We start from the raw sequence: 26,678 nt of genomic DNA on the forward strand, positions 1-26,678 counted from the left end.
ATACAAAGGCATTTCATCATTAAGACCTTCAGGAAATAATGTCTGGAAGGTGAAAGTGATTATTTATATCACCTCACCTGTCTGATATTATCTTTCTCTATGCCACAAAACCTACATGCAGACATGTCATGTTTTAGGTCATTAAAATGTGCTGGATAATCCTCTGTTTCTCCTGATTAAACTTTTATGCTCACTAATTCTCTGTTTGAGAGAATGAGGGGTTTTACCTACATAACACAGCCTACATGTAGTCATGTAGAGAACATGGGTGGTTAGAGCGGTATTACTTATATGGTAATTATGGTAATTATATATAAAACCATTATATATAAAACAGGTCAGAGAGAATTACCATTATATATAAAACAGGTCAGAGAGAATTACCATTATATATGAACAGGTCAGAGAGAATTACCACTATATATAAAACAGGTCAGAGAGAATTACCATTATATATAAAACAGGTCAGATAGAATTACCATTATATATAAAACAGGTCAGAGATAATTACCATTTACATATAAAACAGGTCAGAGAGAATTACCATTATATATAAAACAGGTCAGAGAGAATTACCACTATATATAAAACAGGTCAGAGAGAATTACCATTATATATAAAACAGGTCAGAGAGAATTACCACTATATATAAAACAGGTCAGAGAGAATTACCACTATATATAAAACAGGTCAGAGAGAATTACCACTATATATAAAACAGGTCAGAGAGAATTACCACTATATACAAAACAGGTCAGAGAGAATTACCATTATATATAAAACAGGTCAGAGAGAATTACCATTATATATAAAACAGGTCAGAGAGAATTACCATTATATATAAAACAGGTCAGAGAGAATTACCACTATATATAAAACAGGTCAGAGAGAATTACCATTATATATAAAACAGGTCAGAGAGAATTACCATTATATATAAAACAGGTCAGAGAGAATTACCATTATATATAAAACAGGTCAGAGAGAATTACCATTATATATAAAACAGGTCAGAGAGAATTACCATTTACATATAAAACAGGTCAGAGAGAATTACCATTATATATAAAACAGGTCAGAGAGAATTACCACTATATATAAAACAGGTCAGAGAGAATTACCATTATATATAAAACAGGTCAGAGAGAATTACCATGATATATAAAACAGGTCAGAGAGAATTACCATTTACATATAAAACAGGTCAGAGAGAATTACCACTATATATAAAACAGGTCAGAGAGAATTACCATTATATATAAAACAGGTCAGAGAGAATTACCATTTACATATAAAACAGGTCAGAGAGAATTGCCAATATTTTTGTTTTTCTTTTGTGGCTGGCAGTTGGCATGGAACAATCTATTGCGTAAATTGTGAACTCTCCTATATACAACAAGTGGTGGATTCTTGAATTCAGCTGGCAAAGCTGGGTCTGATGATAAAACATACCAGTGGTTCTTGACAGCCTCTTCCACGCTGTGTGAGAAGTATACATGGTGGTGAACAGTACAGTTCTCTAGTGGGGCTTTTTGTAGCAGTTTATTTCAAACCACACATTGTAGAGAGTAGCCTCTTCTTAGGAACCTATTGTGCATCTCTGCTGCTTTTTCTAGAGAGTCCTCTGTGGAGTGATATATACGGCTACTTAGAAGTCCTCTTTTCAATGGCTCAGGGTGGAAGCTGTTCCCCTGTAATATAATATTTATGTCCATTTCTTTTCAGAGTTGTAAACAGGATTACATTTGATTTCTCAGTCCATATATTGAGGTAATGAACACATTTAGTGTAACGTGATAGTGAATTTGAGATTGGGGTCAATGTCATTGAGATTGGGGTCAATGTCATTGAGTAATGCCATGAAGTCTGACAGCTCTTTCCCTGTCCCCCCCCATATGAAAAAAATGTCATCAACATATTGATACCACTTCAGGACTTTATTCACAAATGGATTTTCGTTTTCATTGTTAACAATACTGTCACGCCCGCTCCCCCTCTCTGGCGCTCATGGGCGCATCATTACGCACACCTGTCACCATCGTTACGCACACCTGTCACCATCGTTACGCGCACCTGTCACCATCGTTACGCACACCTGTCACCATCGTTACGCGCACCTGTCACCATCGTTACGCACACCTGTCACCATCGTTACACACACCTGTCACCATCGTTACGCACACCTGTCACCATCGTTACGCACACCTGTCACATTCATTACGTACACCTGTCACCCTCATTACGCACACCTGTCACCATCGTTACGCACTTCAGTGCTTCACCTGGACTCTATTACCTTATAGATTTTCTCCCCTATATCTGTCACTTTCTCAGTTTCTTCCCCGTGTCTGCATTCATGTTGTTTTGTTCCTCTTGTTCAGATGCTTTACTATGACTGTTTCATGTCCGTTATTTATTAAATATTCACTTCCTGTACTTGCTTCTTTTCTCCCAGCATCTGTCCTCACAAAAACGTTCTTCAAAAAGACCCACATAAAGGTTATCATGAAGGTTCGCGTAGCTCGGAGCGAATGTGGAGCCCATCGATGTTCCATTCCTTTGGAGGGAGTATTCATCATCAAACCTGAAGTAGTTCTAGGATGAAAACATAAACAGCCAGTGCTAGAATAAAGTTTGATGGGGGGTATTTGTTAGTGTCTTGGTCTCTCAAATAGTGAGCTAGGACTGCAAGCCCCCCCCATACGGGAAATGCTGCTATATAGACTCTCCACATCTAATGTGACCAAAATACAGTCTTCTGTTAATCCCGTTATGGGTGAGATCTTGTTTGTGAAGTCTATAGTCTTTCACAATGCTGCACATGAGAATAAATAAAAGAGTCTACGAAGGTCGACAATGGCTCTAGCATTAGGCCTGTTCCTGTAGCCAGTGGTCTGCCTGGTTAATTGCCTTGTTGTGTCTTAGACTTGTGTAATTTCGGCAAAATGTACAGGCATGGACGTACACATTTGCGGCAAAGGTATTCATATTCAGGATTTGAGATAAGGTCATTTAATAGGGCTTGTTCCAGATTAGAGCATATCTCCCTTTGGAACGCCTGCGTGGGATCAACACTCAGTTTTCTATAGAAACGTTCATTAGTGAGTTGTCTCTGAATCTCCTGGCCTGTGTTTCTGGTCTCCTCTTCGACTGCTAGCCTCTCCGTGTCCACGGCCTGTGTGTATGGTCCCCTCTTCGACTGCTCTCCTCTCCGTGTCCACGGCCTGTGTTTCTGGTCTCCTCTTCGACTGCTCTCCTCTCCGTGTCCACGGCCTGTGTTTCTGGTCTCCTCTTCGACTGCTCTCCTCTCCGTGTCCACGGCCTGGGTTTCTGGTTCGACTGCTCTCCTCTCCGTGTCCACGGCCTGTGTTTCTGGTCTCCTCTTCGACTGCTCTCCTCTTCATGTCCACGGCCTGTGTTTCTGGTCTCCTCTTCGACTGCTAGCCTCTCCGTGTCCACGGCCTGGGTTTCTGGTTCGACTGCTCTCCTCTCCGTGTCCACGGCCTGTGTTTCTGGTCTCCTCTTCGACTGCTCTCCTCTCCGTGTCCACGGCCTGTGTTTCTGGTCTCCTCTTCGACTGCTCTCCTCTCTGTGTCCACGGCCTGTGTGACTGGTCCCCTCTTCGACTGCTGGCCTCTCTGTGTCCACGGCCTGTGTGTCTGGTCCCCTCTTCGACTGCTAGCCTCTCTGTGTCCACGGCCTGTGTTTCTGGTCTCCTCTTCATTAGAGGAGATTCTAGACTCTTTTACTTCCTTCGACACATGTTCAACGATTAATAGCATTAAATCTAACAAACATTTGTTGACGGTTTCACCCCATTTCTGAACAAAAGTTTAGTTGTTTTCTCTATTGTAGGCTCCTTGTGTAATACCCACTAAGACAGGTGACATGGAGGAACAAACAAGTCTCTTTCTCTCCGAGTCAGACCGGGGAGGTGATATTAAAAATATGTTTCGAGATTTTCACCCTCCAGACATTATTTCCTGAAGGTCTTAATGATGAAATGCCTTTGTATGTTGTGTTTTAAATGTGAACATGAATTAATGCCCCCATTTCAGATGACTGACGTTTTTCTTGCGTTGTACCCAATGATTTATGAAAACTTGCTTGGTGGGTCGATGTCCTCATGCTAGTTTTACAGACGTGTTTAATACGTTTTATGTTCACAGTTGATGTGAATATTTATGAAATGCACATTGTTATATTTGTTAAAACGTACTTATTTCCCCTCGACTCCAACCCCATTCCAAGCATGAAAGATGTGGGTGGAGCTGTGTCTACGTAAAGCAGCTAATTAAAAAAAAAACTCACAAAAGCTCTGAGGAAGGCCTTGAGGTCAATACGTGAAGCTCTGAGGAAGGCCTTGAGGTCGATACGTAATGCTCTGAGGAAGGCCTTGAGGTCGATACGTAAAGCTCTGAGGAAGGCCTTGAGGTCGATACGTAAAGCTCTGAGGAAGGCCTTGAGGTCGATAAGTAAAGCTCTGAGGAAGGCCTTGAGGTCGATAAGTAAAGCTCTGAGGAAGGCCTTGAGGTCGATACGTAATGCTCTGAGGAAGGCCTTGAGGGTGATACGTAATGCTCTGAGGAAGGCCTTGAGGTCGATACGTAATGCTGTGAGGAAGGCCTTGAGGTCGAATAAAGCTCTGAGGAAGGCCTTGAGGTCGATACGTAATGCTCTGAGGAAGGCCTTGAGGTCGATACGTAAAGCTCTGAGGAAGGCCTTGAGGTCGATACGTAAAGCTCTGAGGAAGACCTTGAGGTCGATACGTAAAGCTCTGAGGAAGGCCTTGAGGTCAATACGTAAAGCTCTGAGGAAGGCCTTGAGGTCGATACGTAAAGCTTATTAAAGAGCAGTGATACTATCAACAGCAGTGTGCAGGTTTCTTCTTTTTTTCTCATCTTATTCAACTGTTTCCATGCCCCTGCAACAAAGATAGCTCAGATATGTGAATGCCTTTTGAATATTGCATCATGTGGTAATGAAAGCATCTCCACACACACTACCATCCCTCTATCCAACTGATGCAACTAAACAGTAATTGACTGTAACACAAACGTTAAACAAGTTGCTGAGAACTCTGCATTTTGTACAGTACAGAGAAACACAGGAAACACATGATTTCAGCAGAGAGGCACAAGAAACATGCACCTGAGCACATAGGCCTACTGACAGACTGTGTGTGTTAGTTTGTTATGGGCTGAATAAAGTTAGATGTGCATTGGAGCTTTGTCCCGTTTCTGAGTCCTCGTTTCCTCTTCTGATAAAGACAGAGACCATGAAACTCTCTGCTCTGGCCTAATGTATTTGCCTCTCCTCTCCTCTCTTTTCTCCTCTTATCTCCTCTTCTCTCTTTTCTCCTCTTTTCTCCTCTCCTCTCTTTTCTCCTCTTTTCTCCTCTCCTCTCTTTTCTCCTCTCTTTTCTCCTCTCCTCTCCTCTCTCCTCTCTTTTCTCCTCTCCTCTCTTTTCTCCTCTCCTCTCTCCTCTCTTTTCTCCTCTCCTCTCTTTTCTCCTCTCCTCTCTTTTATCCTCTCCTCTCTCCTCTTTTCTCCTCTCCTCTCTTTTCTCCTCTCCTCTCCTCTCTCCTCTCTTTTCTCATTTCCTCTCTTTTCTCATTTCCTCTCCTCTCTTTTCTCCTCTCCTCTCTCCTCTCTTTTCTCCTCTCCTCTCTCCCCTCTCCTCTCTCCCCTCTCCTCTCTTTTCTCCTCGCCTCTCTTTTCTCCTCTCCTCTCTCCTCTCTTTTCTCCTCTCCTCTCTTTTCTCCTCTCCTCTCCGCTCTTTTCTCCTCTCCTCTCTCCTCTCCTCTCCTCTCTCCTCTCTTTTCTCCTCTCCTCTCTTTTCTCCTCTCTCCTCTCTTTTCTCCGCTCCCCTCTCTTTTCTCCTCTCCTCTCTTTTCTCCTCTCCCCTCTCCTCTCCTCGCTATACTCCTCTCCATCCAGCCATTCATCCATCCATTGTTAGAGACAGAACATTGTGGTATTTTCTATCTGATCTGATATGAGAGAGAGATAGAGAGAGAAGGAGAGAGAAAGATAGACCAGCCAGTGAAGCACCACAGTCTAATTGGGCTAACAATCAGACGGAGATAACACCAGCACTAATGACCGAGGAAATAAAGAAATGCAATGAGCCTAACTAAAATATCATTTGAACAAGACTGTGTCATGACTCCTCACAGATATCTGCTCTCCTCTCTCTCTCTCTCCTCAACAAATCCCCTATACATCACTTCTGCTACAGACACCCCCGAGGGACATACAGCACTGACAGAAAAGTCAAGAGAGTAAAGTCATAGTCAGCATCTGATATCTAAAGTAGTAACATCCTGTCTAATGCTCCAACTATGGCCTGATGGCCCTAACACATTCAATGACCTGTTTGTCCCTCCTGGCCACCTGGTCTAGAACTCTCTGCCTCCCCCCGGCCATGCCCTGACCTCTCCTAGACCGCCACCGCATGATAAGAACAGAACCTTTAGCTATACGATGACAGACCCTGCTGCCCCCCCCCCCCCCCCCCACACACACACACATGCTCTGCTCCTTATGGGCATACACCATATGCCTGACTTCACCAGCTATCCACACATCTAGCTACTGTACACACACACACTCACCTCTTGTGTGTGTGTCATGGGGAATGTGAGGTGTGTATGGCCACGTTCCAAACCTACCTCCTTGACCTCTACTACCTCACTCTGGGCCACTCCTGGTGGCCAACAATGGGGGGGTAAGTCATGAAGTATAGATTATGTTCATGCATGTGTGTGTGTACTGTGTGCATATCTACTGCGTGTGTGTCTACTGCATGTGTGTCTATTGCATGTGTGTGCTGTGTGTGTGTGTCTACAGTGTGTGTGTCTACGGCATGTGTGTCTATTGCATGTGTGTGCTGTGTGTGTGTGTCTACAGTGTGTGTGTCTACTGTGTGTGTATCTACAGTGTGTGTGTCTACTGTGTGTGTGTCTACTGCATGTGTGTACTGTGTGTGTGTCTACTGCATGTGTGTAATGTGTGTGTGTCTACTGTGTGTGTGTACTATAAGTGTGCATTATGTGTGAGTCTACTGCGTGTGTGTACTGTGTGTGTGTTTACAGTGTGTGTGTCTACTCTGTGTGTATCTACTGTGTGTGTGTACTATGCGTGTGTATTGTGTGTGTGTCTACTGTGTGTGTGTCTACTGTGTGTGTACTGTGTGTGTGTACTATTCCTCCTAACTCCCCCCTCTATCTCTCTGTCCTCTATTCCTCCTAACTCCTCCATCTATCTCTCTGTTCTCTATTCCTCCTAACTCCTCCATCTATCTCTCTGTTCTCTATTCCTCCTAACTCCTCCCTCTATCTCTCTGTCCTCTATTCCTCCTAACTCCTCCATCTATCTCTCTGTTCTCTATTCCTCATAACTCCTCCAATTCAATTCAATTCAATTCAAGGGGTTTATTGGCATGGGAAACATGTGTTAACATTGCCAAAGCAAGTGAGGTAGATAATATATAAAGTGAATATATAAAGTGAAATAAACAATAAAAATTAACAGTAAACATCACACATACAGAAGTTTCAAAACAATAAAGACATTACAAATCTCCATCTATCTCTCTGATCTCTCTCCTAACTCCCCCCCTCAATCTCTCTGTTCTCTATTCCTCCTAACGCCCCCCTCTATCTCTCCGTCCTCTATTCCTCATAACTCCTCCATTTATCTCTCTGTCCTCTATTCCTCCTAACTCCTCCATCAATCTCTCCGTCCTCTATTCCTCCTAACTCCTCCATCTATCTCTCTGTCCTCTATTCCTCCTAACTCCTCCATCTATCTCTCTGTCCTCTATTCCTCCTAACTCCTCCATCTATCTCTCTGTTCTCTATTCCTCCTAACTCCTCCATCTATCTCTCTGTCCTCTATTCCTCCTAACTCCTCCATCTATCTCGCTGTACTCTATTCCTCCTAACTCCAACTCATCCATCTATCTCTCTGTCCTCTATTCCTCCTAACTCCTCCATCTATCTCTCTGTCCTCTATTCCTCCTAACTCCTAACTCCCTCCATCTATCTCTCTGTTCTCTATTCCTCCTAACTCCTCCATCTATCTCTCTGTTCTCTATTCCTCCTAACTCCCCCCTCTATCTCTCTGTCCTCTATTCCTCCTAACTCCTCCATCTATCTCTCTGTCCTCTATTCCTCCTAACTCCTCCATCTATCTCTCTGTCCTCTATTCCTCCTAACTCCTCCATCTATCTCTCTGTCCTCTATTCCTCCTAACTCCTCCATCTATCTCTCTGTCCTCTATTCCTCCTAACTCCTCCATCTATCTCTCTGTCCTCTATTCCTCCTAACTCCTCCATCTATCTCGCTGTCCTCTATTCCTCCTAACACCTAACTCCTCCATCTATCTCTCTGTCCTCTATTCCTCCTAACTCCCGCCATCTGTCTCTCTGTCCTCTATTCCTCCTAACTCACTCCATCTATCACCTAGGGTTCTGTTCCTGTTGTTTCTCAGTGATCTATTAGTGGACATTAGTCACTCCCTCCCTCCAGGTGACATCACCTCAGGGGGAGAGTAATCCCTCTCTCTCCTCTAGTCCCTTTGTCATCCCCCTTTCCTCCTATCCTTGTCCTTCCTGTCTCCACTTATTCACCACTCCTTTCTTTCTCCTCTCTCCTCTACAGAACATATGATGAGACCAGCCTTTCGTGTCCTCTCCCCGATCCCTTTCTCCTCTCTCTGCACAATAAACTATGAGAGCGTTGCGTGTAGTCTCCTTTCCTCTAGCCCCCACCTCTTGTCTACATACAAACAAGTATGAACATGTATGCAGTCACAACTTACTGTAAGTCTCTCTGGATAAGAGTGTCAGTTAACTTACTAAAATGTAAAATATTTTACAATGTAAAATCCTCTCCTCTCCTCTTTATCTCCTCAACACAATGACAGACCTCTCCTCTTCCAGTTCACCTCTCCTCTATCCCTATTTCTCCTCTCCTCTCCTCTCCTCTCCTCTCCTCTCCTCTCCTCTCCTCTCCTCTCCTTTAATCTCATCTCCTCTCCTCCTCTCTTTTAATCTCCTCTCCTCTCCTCTCCTCTCCTCTCCTCTCCTCTCCTCTCTTCTCCTCTCCTTTAATCGCCTCTCCTCTATTCTCCTCTCCTCTCCTCTCCTCTCCTCTCCTCTCCTCTCCTCTCCTCTCCTTTCTTCTCCTCTCCTTTCTTCTCCTCTCTTCTCCTCTCCTTTAATCTCCTCTCCTCTCCTCTCCTCTCCTTTAATCTCCTCTCCTCCTCTCTTTTAATCTCCTCTCCTCTCCTCTCCTCTCCTCTCCTCCTCTCTTTTAATCTCCTCTCCTCTCCTCCTCTCTTTTAATCTCCTCTCCTCTCTTTTAATCTCCTCTCCTCTCCTCTCCTCTCCTCTCCTCCTCTCTTTTAATCTCCTCTCCTCTCCTCCTCTCTTTTAATCTCCTCTCCTCTCCTTTCCTCTCTTCTCCTCTCCTTTAATCTCCTCCCCTCTCCTCTCCTCTCCTCTCCTCTCCTCTCATCTCATCTCATCTCATCTCAACTGATCTCCTCTCCTCTCTTCTCTTCTCTTCTCTTCTCTTCTCTTCTCTTCTCTTCTCTTCTCTTCTCTTCTCTTCTCTTCTCTTCTCTTCTCCTCTCCTCTAATCTCATCTCATCTCCTCTCTTCTCTAATCTCCTCTCCTTTAATCTTCTCTCCTCTCCTCTCCTCTAATCTCCTCTCTTCTCCTCCTCTCCTCTCCTCTAATCTCATCTCATCTCCTCTCTTCTCTAATCTCCTCTCCTTTAATCTCCTCTCCTCCCCTCTAATCTCCTCTCTTCTCCTCCTCTCCTCTCCTCTCCTCTCCTCTCCTCTCCTCTCCTCTCCTCTCCTCTCCTCTCCTCTCCTCTCCTTTCCTCTCCTCTCCTCCCTCTCTCTTACAGTGACAGACATGTGACAGACATGTCTTCTCTCTGAGGGCCACTCACCTGTCTCCTAGCAACTACCTCTCCTCTCCTCCTCTCTGCATTCTCCTTTCTAGAGTGAGGGAGCGGGAAAACAAGATGCCGGAAGAATGAAGAACTAGCCCTCTTCACTCGACCTCTGTCCATCTGTCTATCATTTAATTTGTTCATTTTTTATTCATTCTTTCATTAATCAGTCATTCATTCCAGGACTAAAGTTGAGGAAGGATTCAGATTTGTTGTGGCACAGTTTATGGTCCAGAGAGGAGAAGAGGAGAGTTTGAGGGCAACACCTGGCATGCTAGCTGCCTCTTTCTCGATCTCTCACACACACACACACACACGCACACGCACGCACACACACACACAAACAGAGAGAGGGAGATAAAAGCGCTGTTCAGGCACATGTCCTGCTGTAATTTATGATCGGGCTCCACAGAGGACACTTCACATGGGTCCTCTTCACGCTGTATGGCTCTGGGTGCTCCACAGTGTCCCCACTGAGTACTAAACTCAACACTACATAAACTCCAGGGTTATGCTGATTTAGAGCAGGAGCTACGGGGAACAAAAAGTTATTGGCTCAGTGGGTTAGTATGGTGCTGGCAACAACAGGGTTGTAGGCTCCATTCCCTCATGTGTCAACACCAGGGTTGTAGGCTCCATTCCCTCATGTGTCAACACCAGGATTGTAGGCTCCATTCCCTCATGTGTCAACACCAGGATTGTAGGCTCAATTTCCTCATGTGTCAACACCAGGGTTGTAGGCTCCATTCCCTCATGTGTCAACACCAGGATTGTAGGCTCCATTCCCTCATGTGTCAACACCAGGTTTGTAGGCTCCATTCCCTCATGTGTCAACACCAGGGTTGAAGGCTCCATTCCCTCATGTGTCAACACCAGGTTTGTAGGCTCCATTCCCTCATGTGTCAACACCAGGGTTGTAGGCTCCATTCCATCATGTGTCAACACCAGGGTTGTAGGCTCCATTCCCTCATGTGTCAACACCAGGGTTGTATGCTGTCTATTCATTCCCTTATGTGTCAACACCAGGGTTGTTGACTCCATTCCCTTCATGTGTCAACACCAGGTTTGTAGGCTCCATTCCGTCATGTGTCAACACCAGGGTTGTATGCTGTCTCTTCATTCCCTTATGTGTCAACACCAGGGTTGTATGCTGTCTCTTCATTCCCTTATGTGTCAACACCAGGGTTGTAGGCTCCATTCCCTCATGTGTCAACACCAGGGTTGTAGGCTCCATTCCCTCATGTGTCAACACCAGGGTTGTAGGCTCCATTCCCTCATGTGTCAACACCAGGGTTGTTGGCTCCATTCCCTCATGTGTCAACACCAGGGTTGTAGGCTCCATTCCCTCATGTGTCAACACCAGGGTTGTATGCTGTCTCTTCATTCCCTTATGTGTCAACACCAGGGTTGTAGGCTCCATTCCCTCATGTGTCAACACCAGGGTTTTAGGCTCCATTCCCTCATGTGTCAACACCAGGGTTGTAGGCTCCATTCCCTCATGTGTCAACACCAGGGTTGTAGGCTCCATTCCCTCATGTGTCAACACCAGGGTTGTAGGCTCCATTCCCTCATGTGTCAACACCAGGGTTGTAGGTTCCATTCCCTCATGTGTCAACACCAGGGTTGTAGGTTCCATTCCCTCATGTGTCAACACCAGGATTGTAGGTTCCATTCCCTCATGTGTCAACACCAGGGTTGTAGGCTCCATTCCCTCATGTGTCAACACCAGGGTTGTAGGCTCCATTCCCTCATGTGTCAACACCAGGGTTGTAGGCTCCATTCCCTCATGTGTCAACACCAGGATTGTAGGCTCCATTCCCTCATGTGTCAACACCAGGGTTGTAGGCTCCATTTCCTCATGTGTCAACACCAGGGTTGTAGGCTGTCTCTTCATTCACTCATGTGTCAACACCAGGGTTGTTGACTCCATTCCCTTCATGTGTCAACACCAGGTTTGTAGGCTCCATTCCCTCATGTGTCAACACCAGGGTTGTAGGCTCCATTCCCTCATGTGTCAACACCAGGGTTGTATGCTGTCTCTTCATACCCTTTTGTGTCAACACCAGGGTTGTTGACTCCATTCCCTTCATGTGTCAACACCAGGTTTGTAGGCTCCATTCCGTCATGTGTCAACACCAAGGTTGTATGCTGTCTCTTCATTCCCTTATGTGTCAACACCAGGGTTGTATGCTGTCTCTTCATTCCCTTATGTGTCAACACCAGGGTTGTAGGCTCCATTCCCTCATGTGTCAACACCAGGGTTGTATGCTGTCTCTTCATTCCCTTATGTGTCAACACCAGGGTTGTTGACTCCATTCCCTTCATGTGTCAACACCAGGTTTGTAGGCTCCATTCCGTCATGTGTCAACACCAGGGTTGTATGCTGTCTCTTCATTCCCTTATGTGTCAACACCAGGGTTGTATGCTGTCTCTTCATTCCCTTATGTGTCAACACCAGGGTTGTAGGCTCCATTCCCTCATGTGTCAACACCAGGGTTGTAGGCTCCATTCCCTCATGTGTCAACACCAGGGTTGTAGGCTCCATTCCCTCATGTGTCAACACCAGGGTTGTTGGCTCCATTCCCTCATGTGTCAACACCAGGGTTGTAGGCTCCATTCCCTCATGTGTCAACACCAGGGTTGTATGCTGTCTCTTCATTCCCTTATGTGTCAACACCAGGGTTGTAAGCTCCATTCCCTCATGTGTCAACACCAGGGTTGTAGGCTCTATTCCCTCATGTGTCAACACCAGGGTTGTAGGCTCCATTCCCTCATGTGTCAACACCAGGGTTGTAGGCTCCATTCCCTCATGTGTCAACACCAGGGTTGTAGGCTCCATTCCCTCATGTGTCAACACCAGGGTTGTAGGTTCCATTCCCTCATGTGTCAACACCAGGGTTGTAGGTTCCATTCCCTCATGTGTCAACACCAGGATTGTAGGTTCCATTCCCTCATGTGTCAACACCAGGGTTGTAGGCTCCATTCCCTCATGTGTCAACACCAGGGTTGTAGGCTCCATTCCCTCATGTGTCAACACCAGGGTTGTAGGCTCCATTCCCTCATGTGTCAACACCAGGGTTGTAGGCTCCATTCCCTCATGTGTCAACACCAGGGTTGTAGGCTCCATTCCGTCATGTGTCAACACCAGGGTTGTAGGCTCCATTCCCTCATGTGTCAACACCAGGGTTGTAGGCTCCATTCCCTCATGTGTCAACACCAGGGTTGCAGGCTCCATTCCCTCATGTGTCAACACCAGGGTTGTAGGCTCCATTCCCTCATGTGTCAACACCAGGGTTGTAGGCTCCATTCCCTCATGTGTCAACACCAGGGTTGTAGGCTGTCTCTTCATTCCCTCATGTGTCAACACCAGGGTTGTAGGCTCCATTCCCTCATGTGTCAACACCAGGGTTGTAGGCTCCATTCCCTCATGTGTCAACACCAGGGTTGTAGGCTGTCTCTTCATTCCCTCATGTGTCAACACCAGGGTTGTAGGCTCCATTCCCTCATGTGTCAACACCAGGGTTGTAGGCTGTCTCTTCATTCCCTCATGTGTCAACACCAGGGTTGAGGTCATGCCACATACTACACATAATGTATGTATTGCTGTAAATGTTGCAAGTTCTGTAAGTCACTTTGGATGAAAGTATCTGCTAAATGTGACTCTACAGGAGAGTGGCCCCCCTAGGCAATGGGTTTGATCCACTTTAGAGGACACAACACACACATGCACACACACACGCGCACACACCTGCACCTGCACCTGCACACACACACACACACACACACACACACACACACACACACACACACACACACACACACACACACACACACACACACACACACACACACACACACACACACACACACACACACGGATGTACATATAGAAATGATGTATGTTGGATCGGCATAGTTTTTTGACTGCTGATTTTGTATATTCCTCATCTGTGGACTCTAGTCTCCAGGGTAACGGAGCAATAAAGACCTTGGCAACACATCTGCCTCCCCCGACTCCTCCTCTACCTCACCCCTACAACCTGACACACAGTGTACACGCATGCACGCATATAAGCTTTTAGGAAGCCAGAGAGTGTTGACATCAATGACCACAATATATACCCTCTCTCACTGCCAACATCTCTGGCATTGATTCTTATTCTCCCACTCCATCCTGCTAGCTTCCTCTTTCACTATTCATCTGTCCATCTTTTACTACAGTAACTAGTGAGAGTAGAGAGATCTATTCTCGTCTTGTCACAGCTCATCTCCTTCATACTCCTGCACTGCTCTGTCAGAGAGGTGCCTATCATTTAAACTGTTCTCAAATCAGTGATAACAGTCCAGCGGCCTGCTAAGTCTCTGTGTGTCTGAGTCCTTTATCTGTTCCCAGACCTGTGTATGTGTCCAAGATCCATGCTGTGACTGTGGGAAACTAAGTGGTATGCTCACACTACATTTCACACAGCACCACGCCAGCCAACGAGCCACACAGGGCGTAGTATCAAATCAGATACCAAGCTCCGTGCGACACAGCTACTGGTACTGATAAACTGCTATCAAAACAGATTCATCTGGAATTCATCAACAGTGAGTGTGAGTGTGTGTAAGACAGTAGTATAGCCAGCAGGCTGAGTGTGTGTACTCTACCTACCTATAAAGTAAGACAGTAGTATAGCCAGCAGACTGAGTGTGTGTACTCTACCTGCCTATAAAGTAAGACAGTAGTATAGCCAGCAGACTGAGTGTGTGTACTCTACCTGCCTATAAAGTAAGACAGTAGTATAGCCAGCAGGCTGAGTGTGTGTACTCTACCTACCTATAAAGTAAGACAGTAGTATAGCCAGCAGGCTGAGTGTGTGTACTCTACCTACCTATAAAGACAGACAGTAGTATAGCCAGCAGACTGAGTGTGTGTACTCTACCTACCTATAAAGTAAGACAGTAGTATAGCCAGCAGGCTGAGTGTGTGTACTCTACTTACCTATAAAGTAAGACAGTAGTATAGCCAGCAGACTGAGTGTGTGTACTCTACCTACCTATAAAGTAAGACAGTAGTATAGCCAGCAGACTGAGTGTGTGTACTCTACCTGCCTATAAAGTAAGACAGTAGTATAGCCAGCAGGCTGAGTGTGTGTACTCTACCTACCTATAAAGTAAGACAGTAGTATAGCCAGCAGGCTGAGTGTGTGTACTCTACCTACCTATAAAGACAGATAGTAGTATAGCCAGCAGGCTGAGTGTGTGTACTCTACCTACCTATAAAGTAAGACAGTAGTATAGCCAGCAGGCTGAGTGTGTGTACTCTACCTACCTATAAAGACAGACAGTAGTATAGCCAGCAGGCTGAGTGTGTGTACTCTACCTACCTATAAAGACAGACAGTAGTATAGCCAGCAGGCTGAGTGTGTGTACTCTACCTACCTATAAAGTAAGACAGTAGTATAGCCAGCAGGCTGAGTGTGTGTACTCTACCTACCTATAAAGTAAGACAGTAGTATAGCTAGCAGGCTGAGTGTGTGTACTCTACCTACCTATAAAGTAAGACAGTAGTATAGCCAGCAGACTGAGTGTGTGTACTCTACCTACCTATAAAGTAAGACAGTAGTATAGCCAGCAGACTGAGTGTGTGTACTCTACCTGCCTATAAAGTAAGACAGTAGTATAGCCAGCAGGCTGAGTGTGTGTACTCTACCTACCTATAAAGTAAGACAGTAGTATAGCCAGCAGGCTGAGTGTGTGTACTCTACCTACCTATAAAGACAGACAGTAGTATAGCCAGCAGGCTGAGTGTGTGTACTCTACCTACCTATAAAGACAGACAGTAGTATAGCCAGCAGGCTGAGTGTGTGTACTCTACTTACCTATAAAGTAAGACAGTAGTATAGCCAGCAGACTGAGTGTGTGTACTCTACCTACCTATAAAGTAAGACAGTAGTATAGCCAGCAGACTGAGTGTGTGTACTCTACCTGCCTATAAAGTAAGACAGTAGTATAGCCAGCAGGCTGAGTGTGTGTACTCTACCTACCTATAAAGTAAGACAGTAGTATAGCCAGCAGGCTGAGTGTGTGTACTCTACCTACCTATAAAGACAGATAGTAGTATAGCCAGCAGGCTGAGTGTGTGTACTCTACCTGCCTATAAAGACAGACAGTAGTATAGCCAGCAGGCTGAGTGTGTGTACTCTACCTACCTATAAAGTAAGACAGTAGTATAGCCAGCAGGCTGAGTGTGTGTACTCTACCTACCTATAAAGACAGACAGTAGTATAGCCAGCAGGCTGAGTGTGTGTACTCTACCTACCTATAAAGACAGACAGTAGTATAGCCAGCAGGCTGAGTGTGTGTACTCTACCTACCTATAAAGACAGACAGTAGTATAGCCAGCAGACTGAGTGTGTGTACTCTACCTACCTATAAAGTAAGACAGTAGTATAGCCAGCAGGCTGAGTGTGTGTACTCTACTTACCTATAAAGTAAGACAGTAGTATAGCCAGCAGACTGAGTGTGTGTACTCTACCTACCTATAAAGTAAGACAGTAGTATAGCCAGCAGACTGAGTGTGTGTACTCTACCTGCCTATAAAGTAAGACAGTAGTATAGCCAGCAGGCTGAGTGTGTGTACTCTACCTACCTATAAAGACAGATAGTAGTATAGCCAGCAGGCTGAGTGTGTGTACTCTACCTACCTATAAAGTAAGACAGTAGTATAGCCAGCAGGCTGAGTGTGTGTACTCTACCTACCTATAAAGACAGACAGTAGTATAGCCAGCAGGCTGAGTGTGTGTACTCTACCTACCTATAAAGACAGACAGTAGTATAGCCAGCAGGCTGAGTGTGTGTACTCTACCTACCTATAAAGTAAGACAGTAGTATAGCCAGCAGGCTGAGTGTGTGTACTCTACCTACCTATAAAGTAAGACAGTAGTATAGCTAGCAGGCTGAGTGTGTGTACTCTACCTACCTATAAAGTAAGACAGTAGTATAGCCAGCAGACTGAGTGTGTGTACTCTACCTACCTATAAAGTAAGACAGTAGTATAGCCAGCAGACTGAGTGTGTGTACTCTACCTGCCTATAAAGTAAGACAGTAGTATAGCCAGCAGGCTGAGTGTGTGTACTCTACCTACCTATAAAGTAAGACAGTAGTATAGCCAGCAGGCTGAGTGTGTGTACTCTACCTACCTATAAAGACAGACAGTAGTATAGCCAGCAGGCTGAGTGTGTGTACTCTACCTACCTATAAAGACAGACAGTAGTATAGCCAGCAGGCTGAGTGTGTGTACTCTACTTACCTATAAAGTAAGACAGTAGTATAGCCAGCAGACTGAGTGTGTGTACTCTACCTACCTATAAAGTAAGACAGTAGTATAGCCAGCAGACTGAGTGTGTGTACTCTACCTGCCTATAAAGTAAGACAGTAGTATAGCCAGCAGGCTGAGTGTGTGTACTCTACCTACCTATAAAGTAAGACAGTAGTATAGCCAGCAGGCTGAGTGTGTGTACTCTACCTACCTATAAAGACAGATAGTAGTATAGCCAGCAGGCTGAGTGTGTGTACTCTACCTGCCTATAAAGACAGACAGTAGTATAGCCAGCAGGCTGAGTGTGTGTACTCTACCTACCTATAAAGTAAGACAGTAGTATAGCCAGCAGGCTGAGTGTGTGTACTCTACCTACCTATAAAGACAGACAGTAGTATAGCCAGCAGGCTGAGTGTGTGTACTCTACCTACCTATAAAGACAGACAGTAGTATAGCCAGCAGGCTGAGTGTGTGTACTCTACCTACCTATAAAGTAAGACAGTAGTATAGCCAGCAGGCTGAGTGTGTGTACTCTACCTACCTATAAAGTAAGACAGTAGTATAGCTAGCAGGCTGAGTGTGTGTACTCTACCTACCTATAAAGTAAGACAGTAGTATAGCCAGCAGACTGAGTGTGTGTACTCTACCTGCCTATAAAGTAAGACAGTAGTATAGCCAGCAGGCTGAGTGTGTGTACTCTACCTACCTATAAAGTAAGACAGTAGTATAGCCAGCAGGCTGAGTGTGTGTACTCTACCTACCTATAAAGACAGACAGTAGTATAGCCAGCAGGCTGAGTGTGTGTACTCTACCTACCTACCTATAAAGACAGACAGTAGTATAGCCAGCAGGCTGAGTGTGTGTACTCTACCTACCTATAAAGTAAGACAGTAGTATAGCCAGCAGACTGAGTGTGTGTACTCTACCTGCCTATAAAGTAAGACAGTAGTATAGCCAGCAGACTGAGTGTGTGTACTCTACCTGCCTATAAAGTAAGACAGTAGTATAGCCAGCAGGCTGAGTGTGTGTACTCTACCTACCTATAAAGTAAGACAGTAGTATAGCCAGCAGGCTGAGTGTGTGTACTCTACCTACCTATAAAGACAGACAGTAGTATAGCCAGCAGACTGAGTGTGTGTACTCTACCTACCTATAAAGTAAGACAGTAGTATAGCCAGCAGGCTGAGTGTGTGTACTCTACTTACCTATAAAGTAAGACAGTAGTATAGCCAGCAGACTGAGTGTGTGTACTCTACCTACCTATAAAGTAAGACAGTAGTATAGCCAGCAGACTGAGTGTGTGTACTCTACCTGCCTATAAAGTAAGACAGTAGTATAGCCAGCAGGCTGAGTGTGTGTACTCTACCTACCTATAAAGTAAGACAGTAGTATAGCCAGCAGGCTGAGTGTGTGTACTCTACCTACCTATAAAGACAGATAGTAGTATAGCCAGCAGGCTGAGTGTGTGTACTCTACCTACCTATAAAGTAAGACAGTAGTATAGCCAGCAGGCTGAGTGTGTGTACTCTACCTACCTATAAAGTAAGACAGTAGTATAGCCAGCAGGCTGAGTGTGTGTACTCTACCTACCTATAAAGACAGATAGTAGTATAGCCAGCAGGCTGAGTGTGTGTACTCTACCTGCCTATAAAGACAGACAGTAGTATAGCCAGCAGGCTGAGTGTGTGTACTCTACCTACCTATAAAGACAGACAGTAGTATAGCCAGCAGGCTGAGTGTGTGTACTCTACCTACCTATAAAGTAAGACAGTAGTATAGCCAGCAGGCTGAGTGTGTGTACTCTACCTACCTATAAAGTAAGACAGTAGTATAGCTAGCAGGCTGAGTGTGTGTACTCTACCTACCTATAAAGTAAGACAGTAGTATAGCCAGCAGACTGAGTGTGTGTACTCTACCTGCCTATAAAGTAAGACAGTAGTATAGCCAGCAGGCTGAGTGTGTGTACTCTACCTACCTATAAAGACAGACAGTAGTATAGCCAGCAGGCTGAGTGTGTGTACTCTACCTACCTATAAAGTAAGACAGTAGTATAGCCAGCAGGCTGAGTGTGTGTACTCTACCTACCTATAAAGACAGACAGTAGTATAGCCAGCAGGCTGAGTGTGTGTACTCTACCTACCTATAAAGTAAGACAGTAGTATAGCTAGCAGGCTGAGTGTGTGTACTCTACCTACCTATAAAGTAAGACAGTAGTATAGCTAGCAGGCTGAGTGTGTGTACTCTACCTACCTATAAAGTAAGACAGTAGAATAGCCAGCAGGCTGAGTGTGTGTACTCTACCTACCTATAAAGTAAGACAGTAGAATAGCCAGCAGGCTGAGTGTGTGTACTCTACCTACCTATAAAGTAAGACAGTAGTATAGCCAGCAGGCTGAGTGTGTGTACTCTACTTACCTATAAAGTAAGACAGTAGTATAGCCAGCAGGCTGAGTGTGTGTACTCTACCTACCTATAAAGACAGACAGTAGTATAGCCAGCAGGCTGAGTGTGTGTACTCTACCTACCTATAAAGTAAGACAGTAGTATAGCCAGCAGGCTTGCTGTAGTAATGGCCGACACGGCGGCACATTTCCAGCTGCAGTACTTGGACGGCTTGTTGAGCTTGAAGGCAGAGCGGGAGAAGGTGTTTCTGGGTAATAGGCGAGGGGGCGGAGAGTAGACCGTCCCAGAGGTCAGAGGGTAACCAGGGGAGGAGCTACTAAAGAGAGGGGTTGTCCCTGACGATGTCTTAAACAGGAAGTGCCTGAAGAGAGGGAGAGAAAGAAGGAGAGAGAGACAAAAATTTTGACAAAAATAATACTCACAGAGGTCCAAAACACACAGAGTCAAAACACACAGAGGTCCAAAACATACAGAGTCAAAACACACAGAGGTCCAAAACATACAGAGTCAAAACACACAGAGGTCCAAAACATACAGAGTCAAAACACAAAGAAACCCCAAAGAAGTCAACTAGAGAGAGAGAGGGGTTGAGAGTGGAGAGATATGAAGCCAGAGATTGAGAGTGGAAAGGAACAGAGAGACACGAGGCCAGAGATTGAGAGTGGAAAGGAACAGAGAGATACGAGGCCAGAGATTGAGAGTGGAAAGGAACAGAGAGATACGAGGCCAGAGATTGAGAGTGGAAAGGAACAGAGAGATACGAGGCCAGAGATTGAGAGTGGAAAGGAACAGAGCGATACGAGGCCAGAGATTGAGAGTGGAAAGGAACAGAGAGATACGAGGCCAGAGATTGAGAGTGGAAAGGAACAGAGAGATACGAGGCCAGAGATTGAGAGTGGAAAGGAACAGAGAGATACGAGGCCAGAGATTGAGAGTGGAAAGGAACAGAGATACGAGGCCAGAGATTGAGAGTGGAAAGGAACAGAGAGATACGAGGCCAGAGATTGAGAGTGGAAAGGAACAGAGAGATACGAGGCCAGAGATTGAGAGTGGAAAGGAACAGAGAGATACGAGGCCAGAGATTGAGAGTGGAAAGGAACAGAGAGATACGAGGCCAGAGATTGAGAGTGGAAAGGAACAGAGAGATACGAGGCCAGAGATTGAGAGTGGAAAGGAACAGAGAGATACGAGGCCAGAGATTGAGAGTGGAAAGGAACAGAGAGATACGAGGCCAGAGATTGAGAGTGGAAAGGAACAGAGAGATACGAGGCCAGAGATTGAGAGTGGAAAGGAACAGAGAGATACGAGGCCAGAGATTGAGAGTGGAAAGGAACAGAGAGATACGAGGCCAGAGATTGAGAGTGGAAAGGAACAGAGAGATACGAGGCCAGAGATTGAGAGTGGAAAGGAACAGAGAGATACGAGGCCAGAGATTGAGAGTGGAAAGGAACAGAGAGATACGAGGCCAGAGATTGAGAGTGGAAAGGAACAGAGCGATACGAGGCCAGAGATTGAGAGTGGAAAGGAACAGAGAGATACGAGGCCAGAGATTGAGAGTGGAAAGGAACAGAGAGATAATTGCTCTCAGAGTATAGGTGAAGGAAATTCACACACAAACACACAGATACACACACACACACAAACATTGCTTTGGGCACTCACTTGTGGACTTAATTATGTTTTCACAATATTTCCATGACATGGAATACACATTCAAATGACATCTTGAAGGGTGGGGTGTGCAATCCAATTCCCCTTAATGAAACTTTAATGAAACCGTTTGATTACGTTATTTTCTATATCTTTGGTCTGATTATATATCCTATTCTGCCTGTTTCATTTCAAGGTCACACTAAACCGTCACTCTTTCCCTACCCTGGCTCTCTCTTTTCCACCCTGTCTCTCTCTTTTCCACCCTGTCTCTCTCTTTTCCACCCTGTCTCTCTCTTTTCCACCCTGTCTCTCTCTTTTCCACCCTGGCTCTCTCTTTTCCACCCTGTCTCTCTCTCTTTTCCACCCTGTCTCTCTCTTTTCCACCCTGGCTCTCTCTTTTCCACCCTGGCTCTCTCTTTTCCACCCCGGCTCTCTCTTTTCCACCCTGGCTCTCTCTTTTCCACCCCGGCTCTCTCTTTTCCACCCCGTCTCTCTCTTTTCCACCCCGGCTCTCTCTTTTCCACCCTGGCTCTCTCTTTTCCACCCTGGCTCTCTCTTTTCCACCCCGGCTCTCTCTTTTCCACCCTGGCTCTCTCTTTTCCACCCCGGCTCTCTCTTTTCCACCCTGTCTTTCTCTTTTCCACCCCGGGGAAACACCCTCCTCCTCTTCTCTCCTAGAACCAGACCTGTTGTTCACCTAGAACACCCTCCTCCTCTTCTCTACTAGAACCAGACCTGCTGTCCACCTAGAACACCCTCTTCCTCTTCTCTCCTAGAACCAGACCTGCTGTTCACCTAGAACACCCTCTTCCTCTTCTCTACTAGAACCAGACCTGCTGTCCACCTAGAACACCCTCTTCCTCTTCTCTACTAGAACCAGACCTGCTGTTCACCTAGAACACCCTCCTCCTCTTCTCTACTAGAACCAGACCTGCTGTCCACCTAGAACAACCTCTTCCTCTTCTCTACTAGAACCATACCTGCAGTTCACCTAGAACACCCTCCTCCTCTTCTCTACTAGAACCAGACCTGATGTTCCTCTATCCCAACCTTATCCCTTAACGTAACAAGATAACCATTATAGGCAGGCAACATATGAGATGTGAATAGACAACATTTTATTCCCGAAGTCGGACTGGACTGTATTTTCTTTCACTTCAGCTCAAATAATGGCCGCTATTGATTTTAACAAACGTTTATCATTTTTTTTACGAGGTTGCATCATATTTCTGTTGAAGCATCGATACACACTTCAAAATATGTACCAACAGAGTACGCTTTCCAGAGGTTCCCTCTGTGCTCCGTTTCGCAGACTTTGATTTGGACTCGTACTCCGACCCTCCCGTGTGTCACCAGTGTGGAGAGGAGGAGACAGTCCCAGGTTTAGAACTACTGAGTTTATTAAAGCACTATATATATACAAGTGGGACGAAATCCAAAGTGCAAAACTAATAAAGTACTCAGTAAATAGTAGGAGAGACTCCTCTCAGGAAAACAAGCAACATTACAATGACCGACAAAGACAAATGACAGAGGGGGTATATATACAGTGATAGAGTGGGGATTGGAACCAGGTGTGTGTAATGATGACGAGACAGGTCCGGGGTTGATGAGTGAAGGGCGTTTGCCAGCAGCAGGTTCGGCAGCAGCTAGAAGGCCGACGACGCTGAACGCCTGAGCTGGACAGGAGGGGGCGCCAAAGCAAAAGCTGGTGTGACACTGTGCTCCAATTTGCATACTTGGAGCATGATAGTATGCATTTTGAGAAAAAAAAAACAGTTTTGTAGAGGAAGTGTGCTTGTCAATAGAGGAAGTGTGCTTGTCAATAGATGAAGTGTGCTTCTCAATAGATGAAGTGTGCTTGTCAATAGATGAAGTGTGCTTGTCAATAGATGAAGTGTGCTTGTCAATAGATGAAGTGTGCTTGTCAATAGATGAAGTGTGCTTGTCAATAGATGAAGTGTGCTTGTCAATAGATGAAGTGTGCTTGTCAATAGATGCATTGTGCTTGTCAATAGATGAAGTGTGCTTCTCAATAGATGAAGTGTGCTTGTCAATAGATGAAGTGTGCTTGTCAATAGATGAAGTGTGCTTGTCAATAGATGAAGTGTGCTTGTCAATAGATGAAGTGTGCTTGTCAATAGATGAAGTGTGCTTGTCAATAGATGAAGTGTGCTTGTCAATAGATGAAGTGTGCTTGTCAATAGATGAAGTGTGCTTCTCAATAGATGAAGTGTGCTTGTCAATAGATGAAGTGTGCTTGTCAATAGATGAAGTGTGCTTCTCAATAGATGAAGTGTGCTTGTCAATAGAGGAAGTGTGCTTGTCAATAGATGAAGTGTGCTTGTCAATAGATGAAGTGTGCTTGTCAATAGATGAAGTGTGCTTGTCAATAGATGAAGTGTACTTGTCAATAGATGAAGTGTGCTTGTCAATAGATGAAGTGTGCTTGTCAATAGAGGAAGTGTGCTTGTCAATAGAGGAAGTGTGCTTGTCAATAGAGGAAGTGTGCTTGTCAATAGAGGAAGTGTGCTTGTCAATAGAGGAAGTGTGCTTGTCAATAGATTAAGTGTGCTTCTCAATAGAGGAAGTGTGCTTGTCAATAGAGGAAGTGTGCTTGTCAATAGATGTGAATAATTATGAAGAGAAAAGAAAAGCTTGTGCGAATTAAATAACATTGATTTATATAGATTGCTGTGCAAGGTTGGTGCTGTTGTGTGCTGTGTGTGGAGCTGTTTGTTTGTGTGTGTGTGTGTGTGTGTGTGTGTGTGTGTGTGTGTGTGTGGTGATGTGTCTGTGTGTGTGTGTGTGTGAGAGAGAGAGACTGTTGGTGAATAAGAGCGTTGACTTTCTGCTAATTACCCAGCATGCCCTTTGTCCTCTTGTTAATTGTCCAGGTCCCCCCTCTCTCGTTCCATCCTTCCTTGATCCCCCTCTTATCTCTTTCTCTCTCCCCCCTCCTCTCACATCCCCCCCCCTCGCTCTCTCTCTCCCTCTCTTCCTTCCTCTCCCGCTCCCTCTCTCCCTGTCTCTCCCTACCTCTCTCCTTCCCTCTCTCTCTCCCTCTCTCTTCTCTCCCTCTCTCCTCTCGCTCTCCCTTTCCCTCTCCCCCTCTCTATCTCTGTCCTCCCTCCTCTCCCTTTCCCTCTCCCCCTCTCTCTCTCCCTCTCTCTCTCTCTCTCTCCCTACCTCTCTCCTTCCCCCTCTCTCTCTCTCTCTCTCCCTACGTCTCTCCTTCCCTCTCCCCCTCTCTCTCTGTCCTCCCTCTCTCTCCCTCTCCCCCTCTCTCTCTCTTCTCCCTCTCTCTCCCTCCTCTCTCCTTCCCTCTCTCTCTCTCTCTCTCCCTACCTCTCTCCTTCCCCCTCTCTCTCTCTCTCCCTACGTCTCTCCTTCCCTCTCCCCCTCTCTCTCTGTCCTCCCTCTCTCTCCCTCTCCCCCTCTCTCTCTCTTCTCCCTCTCTCTCCCTCCTCTCCCTTCCCCCTCTCTCTCTCTCTCCCTACCTCTCTCCTTCCCTCTCCCCCTCTCTCTCTCTGTCCTCCCTCTCTCTCCCTCTCCCCCACTCTCTCTCTTCTCCCTCTCTCTCCCTCCTCTCCCTTTCCCTCTCTCCTCTCTCGCTCCCTCTCTCTCCCCCTCTCTTCTCTCCCTCTCTCCTCTCGCACTCCCTTTCCCTCTCCCCCTCTCTCTCTCTGTCCTCCCTCTCTCTCCCTCCTCTACCTTTCCCTCTCCCCCTCTCTCTCTCCCCCTCTCTCTCTCTCTCTCTCTTCCTTCCTCTCCCGCTCCCTCTCTCCCCCTCTCTCCTCTCTCGCTCCCTCTCTCTCCCCCTCTCTTCTCTCCCTCTCTCCTCTCGCTCCCTCTCTCTCCCCCTCTCTCCCCCTCTCTCCTTTCCCTATCTCCTCTCTCCTCTCGCTCTCCCTTTCCCTCTCCCCCTCTCTCTCTCTGTCCTCCATCTCTCTCTTCTCCCTCTCTCTCCCTCCTCTCCCTCTCTCTCTCCCCTCTCTCCTCCCTCTCTCTCTCTCCCCTCTCTACCCTGTTAAGCTGAGTTGGCGCGATCCTCTCAGTGATCTTCTATCTCTCCCAGAGCGGTCCAAGACAGAGAAGGAGGTGTGGGGGAACATCCTGATATGAGAGGCAAATTGAAGCATTTGCAGGACCGATTGGAAATCAAACTGTGTGAGAGCACACACACACACACACACACACACACACACACACACACACACACACACACACACACACACACACACACACACACACACACACACACACACAGAGAGAGATTGGATATGGGACACAACAGTAACACATTCAATCTCCTCCCATACAATCTGTTTTATCATCCCTAAACCTCTCTGCACCTTCCTGACATTCTTTCCCTCTCTCTCCCTTATCTTATATTTCTTACTCTTCTCTCTCTCTTTCTCTCTCTCTCCCTTATCTTCTATTTCTTACACTTCTCTCTCGCTTTCTCTCTCTCTCCCTTATCTTCTATTTCTGACTATTCTCTCTCTCTTTCTCTCTCTCTCCCTTACCTTCTATTTCTTACTCTTCTCTCTCTCTTTCTCTCTCTCTCCCTTATCTTCTATTTCTTACTCTTCTCTCTCTTTCTCTCTCTCTCTCTCCCTTACCTTCTATTTCTTACTCTTCTCTCTCTCTTTCTCTCTCTATCTCTCTCTCTCTCTCTTATCTTCTATTTCTTACTCTTCTCTCTCTCTCTCTCCCTTATATTCTATTTCTTACTCTTCTCTCTCTCTCTCTCTCTCTCACACACACACTCTCTCTATCTCTCTCTCCCTTATCTTCTACAAGTTACTCTTCTCTCTCTCTCTCGCTCTCTCTCCCTTATCTTCTATTTCTTACTCTTCTCTCTCTCTCTCCCTTATCTTCTATTTCTTACTTTTCTCTCTCTCTCCCTTATCTTCTATTTCTTACTCTTCTCTCTCTCTCTCTCGCTCTCTCTCTCTCTCTCTCTTCTTTCTCTCTCTCACTTATCTTCTATTTCTTACTCTTCTCTCTCTCTCTCTCTCTCCCTTATCTTCTATTTCTTACTCTTCTCTCTCTCTCTCTTCTTTCTCTCTCCTTTATCTCTCTCAATTCAATTCAATTGACATGGCAAGTTCATTATTACTTACATTGTCAAAGTATATATATCGGAAAAATATAAATAAAATGAAAATATATATTCATATATAAAATATATTTATATATAAATAAATGGTGGGACCAACAGCAATAATAATAGTAGTAGTGGACATGGGATTACCATTAACAACAACTACAACAACAATATTAATGAGAACAACAATACATTAAAGCAATGGTAGTGGACCAGTGTCAACATGACTGAGAA

The 26,678-nt window shown here is 45.5% G+C and overlaps 1 protein-coding gene across 1 annotated transcript in view; it reads right to left on the reverse strand.

The window, feature by feature from the left end:
- LOC139402256 (teneurin-2-like) overlaps positions 1-26,678 on the reverse strand; it is a gene marked incomplete at its 3' end in the record, with an annotated part of 128,195 nt that overhangs the window by 42,219 nt on the left and 59,298 nt on the right. Inside the window, exon 5 of the mRNA XM_071146354.1 lies at positions 19,801-20,039. Coding sequence (XP_071002455.1) covers positions 19,801-20,039 — 239 coding nt within the window. The remainder of the gene's footprint in view (positions 1-19,800; positions 20,040-26,678) is intronic.

This window comes from Oncorhynchus clarkii, unplaced genomic scaffold, assembly GCF_045791955.1.
Source record: "Oncorhynchus clarkii lewisi isolate Uvic-CL-2024 unplaced genomic scaffold, UVic_Ocla_1.0 unplaced_contig_1487_pilon_pilon, whole genome shotgun sequence".
NCBI classification, from domain to species: domain Eukaryota; kingdom Metazoa; phylum Chordata; class Actinopteri; order Salmoniformes; family Salmonidae; genus Oncorhynchus; species Oncorhynchus clarkii.